At 42.1% G+C, this 9,920-nt stretch overlaps 1 protein-coding gene across 3 annotated transcripts in view; it reads right to left on the bottom strand.

Moving 5' to 3' along the window:
- Positions 1–3,581: 3,581 nt before the first annotated feature.
- The window catches only part of SSUH2 (ssu-2 homolog), a 46,813-nt gene continuing 40,474 nt past the window's right edge, over positions 3,582–9,920 (bottom strand). For all 3 annotated transcript variants that reach the window (XM_078872365.1, XM_078872367.1, XM_078872368.1), the window contains 2 exons: positions 9,172–9,276; positions 3,582–7,369 (listed from right to left, as the gene is read on the bottom strand). In XM_078872365.1, coding sequence (XP_078728491.1) covers positions 7,226–7,369; positions 9,172–9,276 — 249 coding nt within the window. In that variant the 3' untranslated portion in view covers positions 3,582–7,225. The remainder of the gene's footprint in view (positions 7,370–9,171; positions 9,277–9,920) is intronic.

The following is a 9,920-nucleotide window of genomic DNA, read 5'->3' as shown; positions in this document are numbered from 1 at the left end:
GGGGGGGGACCCCCAGACCCCCTGGAAGATTTGGTCTCCCCCAATGTTGACTCCATGGCTACGGCCTTGCTTTACACCACCTTACCAGGCCTGACGACTAACTGTGGTGGACCCATTTGTACTGCTGGGTGGACAGTGGTGGGCGATTTAGGAAGCATGCCCATTATATCAACTGCCACGTTGTGGGAGCTGATGACCTCAGGGATAGCAAGTCCATTGCTAAACATTACACACAGCAGCAGCAACTCACAGGTACTCATATTGACCGTGCACTTATAAGACCAAGATAAAGAGTCCATCATGGGCACTGCTTTCAAGTCCACCGAATATCACTTCCTCCCTGATTCCAGATCAAGCATTGTTAGTAATCGACAACTCGACTTTCAAGGTCTTTTCCAACAATCAGTCGGTCAACAATATCGCACCAAAGGTCAATTGTTTGGCAAGCCATCGAACAAAGACGTTCACCGCATCGCGCGCTTTCAGATGCGCGCTTCGGTGGCAGTCCGGAACGCTCTTCCTTCCGATGTTAGGAAGTCACTGGAGCCATGCACTCTAAAATATAGATTGAAAAGTCATTTATTTAGAACTGCTTTTTGCGTTGTTTGTTGTCAGTCCCCCGCACCTCCGAATAGCACGGTTGGCTACGTACGGTGCAAACGAAGTTCAACATGCGTACAAAAAGTGTTTTATGCTAGTCCCGATTACATCTACAAATCACATGTCATTATATGTAAATGCAGTAGGTTAAATCTATAATAAATAACATAAACATGTTTTGAATATCAAATTGAAGCCGTAACGAATGCAAGGCTCTGTGAGAAAGAGCACAAAACATTGAAGTCATAAAAACAATACTAAAATTATGTTTTATGACACAATTTATTCAACTATACAAAAGGTTACATTTTAACAAGAACAGAAATCATCAACTCCCGACAGTTTTAGAGCTTTGGTGACTGGCCACAAACAATTTGGTCGCTCAGTAGAAGCTCTCCGCTGCTTTTTGTTTGCCTGGACTCGACAAAATGTGGCTCCTGGTTCCGATGGAGGAAAGTAACTCCTGCGGTCACTAAACATCATTGTGCACCTTCGGTAATGCGAGGCATTCGCACAATAACGAGACCAAGTTATGCTTGAGCTGAGATCGAGCACTCATTATAAAATATTGCATGAGATATTGTTTTAATATATAAGGTGTTTTATGAATGAAATATATCCAAGCGCACCAGGATCTTGGACGATTTAGTTTTCAACACGTTTTATATCTTCTTGGTTCTTGCGGTAAAGTCACGTAGAAGGGAAATAATAAAATAATAATAAAACATAATAAAATAATATTTTTTATTATGTAATATTTTTTATTATTTTATTATCTTGGTTCTTGCGGTAAAGTCACGTAGAAGGGAAATAATAAAATAATAATAAAACATAATAAAATAATATTTTTTATTATGTAATATTTTTTATTATTTTATTATTTCCCTTCTACGTGACTTTACCGAAAGAACCAAGATAATAAAATAATAAAAAATATTACATAATAAAAAATATTCTTTTATTATTTTTATTATTATTATTTTATTATTTCCCTTCTACGTGACTTTACCGAAAGAACCAAGAAGATGAATCCCTGCAGTCACGAAAGCTTTAAATCGAACGTTTTATATCGTAAAACATATACCTTAATGTTAATCTCCAAGATTTTCAAACAAAAAATATCAATCGAGCTTAACTTTAACACGCAGACTTTATATAACACACATTTTACTTATGCTATTCAACCCAAAAATGTATTGCATAAAAAAACTATTTTTTTGCAGAAAATTTGATTTAATTAAGGTGTCTGGTTAATTGTGTTGCGATATGACGATCTAGATCGCTCCTGCGTGGAATTGTAAGCTCTGCAGAATCACGAGCTTATTGAACATTGCTGCTCTTGAAATGCAGAAACATCTACGTCAAAGTGCTTTACCAAAAAGTCTACGTTCATAAGATTCTAAAATAAAAATGGTCCATTGTATTTATTCGGCACTTATTGATGTGTAGTGTATTTCACGGAGACACACACTAGAACTTAAAGGCCACACGTTTATTAAAACGCCCCAACAGAGTGACTGCATAAACGTAACACTTGGTTAACTAAACCACAACGGGGTAACTAAACCACAACGGGGTAACTACATAACCGGGTCGGTCAGTAACATACTGCCTGACCCACGATGCCGAGTGTAAAGACCAAAGACCGAGGATCGAAGAGACGTAGCCACCGACGGGTTCCATTCCAACAGACAGCCGCGATCGCTCTCGGGACTTCCCTTTTATGCTCCCGGGCGTGGCATCGCTCCGCCTTCGGCCACGCCCCCTTCTGGCTCTTACCAGAAGGTTCTCGACTAAGCATCACGTGTCCCTTGAGCCCCCTTTTGGGCCCTCTCGCTGCCCTGTCCCGGTTACATGCCCACTCGGGTTCACCCAGACTGTCACGTCCTTACATGCCCTCTCTCAGACCTCACCAGAACCATGCCCCCTAGGTCCCGCTTCCATGCCATACCCACTCTGGTGCCAGAGATAGGCTCAAGACGTACACTCTTGTGATAGTAGCTGGCGCTAAACACCATAGTGACTCCATTTACGTCACTAGAGATGTATAAATAGCCACATCCAAGTATATAAAATAATGTACTGGATAAAGTATCGTTCCATAAACATTCAAACTCAAAATCTTGGCTTATACCATTTTACCAACGTTATTTTAACACAAAATAATGGCCAAGTAAAAAAAAACTACAGGTTTCCCTCACTTTATACGGGTTCGGTTTGTGCGAATGTGTATATACGCCAAACATATTTCTACTCACACTTCGCTCTATGCGGGTTGAATTCACCAATATGCGGCCGGACTTGGGGCGTTATTGGACGCGCTACTCGTCAGGCAGCGGTCTTCGTGCGCTTTGTACGTTGAACTTTTTTTCGCACCGTACGTAGCCAACCATGTTAGTCGGAGGTGCAGAGGAAACCTGAATTTATAATCCGTTAATAGTATGCACAGGTAATATATTCATTGTGTTTACATTTTAAACCTAAATTGCATTATTGCCAACAGTCAAGCTAGTATTACAATGAACTGCAATTTTAATATACCAAGATAAAGTGAAATGGAGCTGAATTTAAAAGTGGAGTCTTGAAGATTAAAAACATATGGATCTCAGTTCCACTAGCGTAAATTGTATTTGATGAACGTCATCTGAGTCCCAATAAAACGATATTACAGCGCATTGGCTCCTGACGATGAAAACGATCCCAGGCATCTTCTTGGTTCTTTCGGTGAAGTCACGTAGAATGGAAATAATAAAATAAGAAAAATAAAACATACTAAAATAGAATTATTTTATTATGTTTTATTTTTATTATTTCCATTCTACGTTATTATTTTAGTATGTTTTATTTTTATTATTTTATTATTTCCATTCTACGTGACTTTACCGAAAAAACCAAGAAGATGAATCCCTGCAGTCACGAAAGCTTTAAATCGAGATCCCAGGCATGATACAACACTGCATGAACTGTCAACCGCATGCATGTCGCCTTGATCTTCTGAGAAACTGTACTCCAACCGCAGTTAAGTGGCCTAACTGTACACGTATGTACAATATCTCTTATTGCTACGCCAATGCGTCGCATATCAGTCTCGCTGTGGACTGAGGTATAGACGGATATGTGACCGTGTACAGAATGTTACAGTTACACCATGCACAAATGGGTTACTTGACAAACTCACGAAACAAACAGCTTTAACCGTGGGGAAATTGCTTTACTGCATTTTATGTTTGAGATGAAGATCACATTATTGGTGAACATCGATAACATGTCAGTTACACAGAGCACAAATGTTGCAATTGTTCCGGGCGGATATTTGCCATTGTACTGTATTATTTCAAACCTTGTATATCTCATAGCCGAGACGAATTAACTGATCACTATGCACTAAAAAATCCTTAGGCACGTTGACACCTGTGTGACAAATATCAGATCATCACAAGTCAAGTCATAACACACAGAGATTTGGTTGTATACAGTTTAACACCGTGTTGAGATTACACGTGTTACACAATAGCAATGGCTTCATGGGTGAAGCTAAAAAAGCTATCACACGTTCCAGGTAAAAAAAGGCATAAATGTCATATCTGGCCTTCAATTGTTGACTCCATGAGCAAACTCTATTTTCTGATAATTCGAGGCTGCAAGGTGGACGGAAGACAGCGATACACCAATGGATAATTGCGCGCATCTCTTGAGTGTTGCAGAATACTCAGGATTCCTTCCACTTATAAAAAAAAACGCGTATAAATGGCAATGACAAACATCCAAGTGCAGGACCCTCCTGAAAAAAAAGTTTTCAGACTCAAGGACACCTTGCTGGGTAAATCATTGGCATTATTAGAATACACAACTGACTCTTCCAATGTTAACTTGCAGAGTTTGAGTATATTCTAAGATCTCCACAAGGTGCATCTAAGTCTTCCATTCATTTAAAACAAATATGAGGAATTGGTCGAACAAATAAATCCAAGACCCGAATGAACCTTGTAGTGAGGCTTTCCTGGGTTAACAATTCAGATTATGATGGTCAATAGCTGTCCAAAGTGTTTTTGGTTTGTACTCTGAGTTTCATGGCCAAATGTTCAATGTTTTACTCCATCTGCTGGAACCGAATTCTGGAATAAGCTCCCTTGCACATGGAGAGAGATGTCAGACATGCTTAAAAACACAAGGTACAACCCAAATACACATCCGACAGCAACACAGCACAACCGTGAAAACCTCCGTAGTATAAAAAATATGTATGAAATTTATGGTCAGGTATAACAAATATTTTCATTCCATGGGGCGGCTGAATATGACCGCGTCCCACTTACAGGACGCGACTGTGGTTTTTGAGGTCAAAGACGACCTTGCGAAATTGAAAGCGCTTTTACAAACCAGAGAGGTTAAAACAGACGCGTGCCTCGCGATGCAAGGCTGGCCGTGATGAGGGCCATTGCTCACACCGCCAATACCCTCCAGTCTGTACCATACTAAAAAAAATGAGCGCTTGCGTGAAAACGCGTGGCCTGAAAAACTTTACTATCAGAGAACACGACACAGCAGGTTGAACTGGCTGCCACTTGCCAGTTGTACTTTGGCGTTGGCAAGTTCACCCCACAGCGTCAACATTGAGAGCAACCAACAGAGAATTCAGCAGCATACACCGAACACACACAGTGGGGTGATGGGTCCCTCCGCAAGTGGCAGAATAATTGCGCAAGACCACCTCTGGCAACAAAATGCAAGGGGGCATATCTCCTGAGACACCGGTTTAGATGGTGTGGAAATGTGGTGAAAAATGTTGAAGTGTGCCTAAATTAGCAGCTTCTAGGTGTCGGCCTAGGCTGATATTTTGTCATGTATTTCTACAAAATCAACTTCACAACCTCAGATGCATCTGCCTTGGGTGCAGAACCTGTTGTGAATTACACACGATGAGTGATGATAATTCATCTTTATATGCTTATGAGATAACTGTATTCGGTCATCATTCGTAAGTTAACATTATTGTACAATGGGTGTAACGTATCATTCCCATCCTTTTGGTATGATGAATTCAATAACATATTATGTTTACGTTACATTGCATTGTAGCACCTCTAGTGGTTGTGATCGATCACGGAGCATAACGATTGACAAAAGTCAACCGAAAAGCACACAATTCCATACACGTATAGTGAGCATGAGAATCTATTTTATGTATGTATGTTGAACTTCTTTTGCACCATATGTAGCCAACCGTGCTAATCGGAGGTGCGGGGGGGAAGGACAACGAACTAAACACAGAAAGCAGTTCTAAAGAAATTAGTTTTCAATTTAAATTTACAGTGCAGAGCTCCAGTGGTTTCCTAATATTGGAAGGAAGTGTTCCAGACGGCCGCAGAAGCGCATCCAATCGATGAAAGGATGCAAAACTAAACCCGCACTATTGGGCGACACGGATACACTATAAGTACAGGCTGCCTGACAGCACCAGCTACTGCTGCTGAGAGGCTGTGATTCTTCGTCACCAAGTGTTGACACCACATTTATCCCCTCCTACTTAAGACCGAAACAGGATTTGTCCACAATTATGGCTGTCGCCTGATGATGCTAGTTGCAATTACCGGCCAAACGTCGTACTGGAATTGTAAATGTTGTGAGTTTACTCTCCAAAATACCGGTGTGCTGAACGAGTAACTCATTGCCATGTTTTGTTTATGTAACAAACCGTACGAATTGGCTGTGTCGGGTGGTGGCGGGTTTAACAACACATTTATATTTACGCGATCTAACCCAAAAAAACCCTCTATTAATAGGTCAGTTATACAGTTTTAGAAGTGGGTCATCCAGCTCATGGGAGGATTTGTTAAATTCAGTGGTGAACTTTTTGCAGAACAAGACACCTCAAGCCCTGCCCCTGGAATTTTAGAGTAACTCCTTTGGAAGTTCACATTAACATGTGATCGACGACTTCCTTCACAACCAGTCTAAGTAGGTTAACAGAATAAAATGTGATCAGGAAACTTTTACCAAACATCAACAAAATTTAGAGGGCAGTGTAGTTAGTGATACCATGTGAAATTTATATTAGATATGCAAGACATTCCAGTAAGTTTGTATTTACTTGCTCTATATTATTGTAAATCGATGCTAGTAAAGGTGGATATTTTTCACATATATAATGGTGCATTTACCACCTTTCCACCAGTTCCTTTATATTCAGTAGACACGTAACGACTTCCCATCCCTCTCCAAGTGATTATGATTCAGAAGGTGCACGGGGGAAGGACAACAAAATAGAGGTTTGTGTTTGGGTTAGGTCGTGTAAATATATAAATGTGTCGTTAAAACCCACCACCACCCGACACAGCCAACTAGTAAGGGTTGTCACGTAAACAGAACGTGGCCAAGCCACAACATTTACAATTGGCTCTCCAACACACCGGTGTGCTGTACTAGTGACGAATTGGCACGTTCTGTTTACGTGACAACCCTTACTAGTTGGCTGTGTCGGGTGGTGGCGGGTTTTAACGACCCATTTATACATTTACGCGATCTAACCCAAAACAATCTCTATTATGGATATTGGTCGCGAAAGTGAACGTGTTAAACGAAGGATAACAAACTATACGCGATGGCCACTTGGCTACCGTGTGAATTAAAGGATGGCACAACAGGAGCACTTGGCAGGGTAGTTTGGTGCGTACACCTTCTTCTCAGTGCCATACACAAAGTAGTCGTAGCTGACCCCCTTCCAGTCGTACACGACCTTCGTCAGTGGGATGAGGTCCACCCTGTGTCGCTGCCAGAACAAAGACAATCAGAATCAGAAAATGTATTTGTACTGTAGGAGGAATCCGATGAGCTATAAAGCTATTTTCACAGATGTTCAGTAGGGGCACGGGGTAAGAACGTTACAACAACAAACAATGCAAAAACACGATGGTGGTATAGCCTTAACAGACACAGGCATTCACAGGCATGGTGAAAATTCAGTATACAGGAGCAAACCAGTCCTCTAAAAAGGTAAAATCTCAGTGCCATAATTTTCAACCAGGAAGACCTCCACAAGCCATCGCCATCTCCTTCGACCCTGCTGGAGCATTGAGCCATTGCTGTCACGATGTATACAATTAAACCGCTTGGTAATGATTGAAGGAAATTGTTCTCGACAACCACTACAGGCTTCCCAGAAAAGTGGCACATATTTAGTCCAACCTGAAGGACGGATGGGTCGAGTGGAACCACGACTAAGATTTTAACTCAAGCCCTTCTTGGTTGTAAGCCACACCTGGCCAGATTCCCAACCCGCGGCCCCCATGGTAAACAAAAATAACTTCCACTCATGCAAAACTGCTGCACTGTAGAAATTTGCCAAATAGCCTTACTGTGGCCAAGCATTCATTGGAATCTGTGAGCTCTGCCGACTGGTCCCACTGTGCCCATGGTAAAGAGAAATCGCTACGGCATGCGGGGTCTCGGAGGCTTAAATTGGCCGCGCCAGCGTTTTCTCCGAGGCTTTTTCTTGCTGCTGATTTTTGAAATGCGCAGATTCCAAAAAAAACAACAACTCAGTGCTACGGGCGCAAAACTGAATCGAATTACATGCATTGGCCATCGCTCCCCCCCTCCCCCCCGCGCATGCAACCACCAGCGGCCGATTGCTCACAGCTGTAAAGTTCCTGTGGTTCTGTGGGTCTCCTCTGGTGAGCGATGGCCGAGAAGTCACACGTGGTTCCTGCGCGTAACGCAGGCAGCTATTTTTAATCCATTAACCCAACGCAGCTGTCTTGCAACGTTAGGGAGTTAAAAAATGTAGGTGCAGCAGATTTTGTAAACGTAAAAATAACATTGTATATTTTTTTCAGCAGGTCCGCTTTTACACGAGTAGTGAAAGCTCAACACGAGTGGTCTTTGTCAATGACTTTTTCCTCGGGTTGTGGTGGTAATCTTTCACAGGAAAAAAAACTATAAATGTGCACATATAAGTGGCAATATCATACGTACTAATGTTTATGTTTTTTTATATATATATGCATGGCGGTCGCTCATCCAGCCGATGCTCAACCTTGCTTAGCTGCCAAGATCTGATGGGTGTATTCCGGGCGATTTGTTTGCAGGCAAAATTAACACAAACGGATCCATCAATTGTCTTCTTCAACGTCATGAAGAGCATAATTAACCCCCCAGGACCGACATGTCAGCGGTAAGGCGACCCTCATCTAGATTTGAAGCTTTCGTGACTGCAAGGATTCATGTTCTTAGGTTTTTTCGGTAAAGTCATGTAGGTAAAAAATGTAAATTAATAAAAAGTAAAATAAATATATACATTTTATTTTTTTATCTACGTGACTTCAAAATTAATAAAAACAAAAATAAAAATATTAATTTTAATTTTTTATCTACGTGACTTTACCGAAAAAACCTAAAAATATCGACCCTCATCTAGCAATGGGCTGAGAATCGTCACTCGGGCTCAGCCGAGTGACGGCCTTCGTGTCGTGTGACAAAGCTGCACATCCACCTCCAGCCCCACCAACTCTGAACCCGCCCCCCCCCCGATAAAACTGGAACCCCGAGCGCAGCCGTTGGGGAGTGCGGTACCTGGCGGATGATGCGGCAGGTGCGGAACTTGGTCTGCATCTCGGAAATGGCATTCTGCGAGGCCTGTGTTATCCCAGGGTCTGGGAATCCTATCAAGGGCCACAGCTGTCGAAAAAACACAAACGTGCCCACATTACATTGTGTGCTCATGAAAACAACATATACGGTTACGCATGTTTTGATATCCAGCGTTTACGCTGCGATTCCTCGATTGGCTCTCATTTCCGAGGGCATTTCAATCCGCACCTGTGCGGTCATGAAGATAAGGGGATTTAATACGTGGGACACACGCTACACACTCAAAGCTTGAGACAGACGCATCATTTCTCACGCCTAAAAATGGGAAGTGCTCACAGTTGACAGTCGGGAACGCCTACTGGTGTGGCAAAATGCAAACAGTGCTTTGTGACAAGAAACTTTGTGCATCTGCTCCGAGCGATGGGTGGAGAACCCTGCCGAGAGTGCTGAATGGACTGCGTTACAGGGTTAGAGAGTAATGACCAAGGAATAAAGAGACACTCAGTAGTTATACAGCAGTGCTTTATGAAATGCCAGGGCCTAGGTCTTGCTGTGGTGCATCTATGTCTGTCCATTAACAGGCCGTGAAGGTGCAAACGGTGTGACATGCGCTGCATTTTTATTTATGTTCATTTCTAGGACTACTGGGAATTGTGCTAGCTTGGGTCTCATAACCAGCTCCCATGACAAACTTGTCTTCTCGAAGTAGTCTAAACCAACTCAATGTCTAC

This window comes from Lampetra fluviatilis, chromosome 34 (assembly GCF_964198595.1).
Source record: "Lampetra fluviatilis chromosome 34, kcLamFluv1.1, whole genome shotgun sequence".
Lineage (NCBI taxonomy): Eukaryota > Metazoa > Chordata > Hyperoartia > Petromyzontiformes > Petromyzontidae > Lampetra > Lampetra fluviatilis.
Note: the sequence above shows the minus strand (reverse complement) of the source record. Positions and strands in the feature narration are given on the sequence as shown.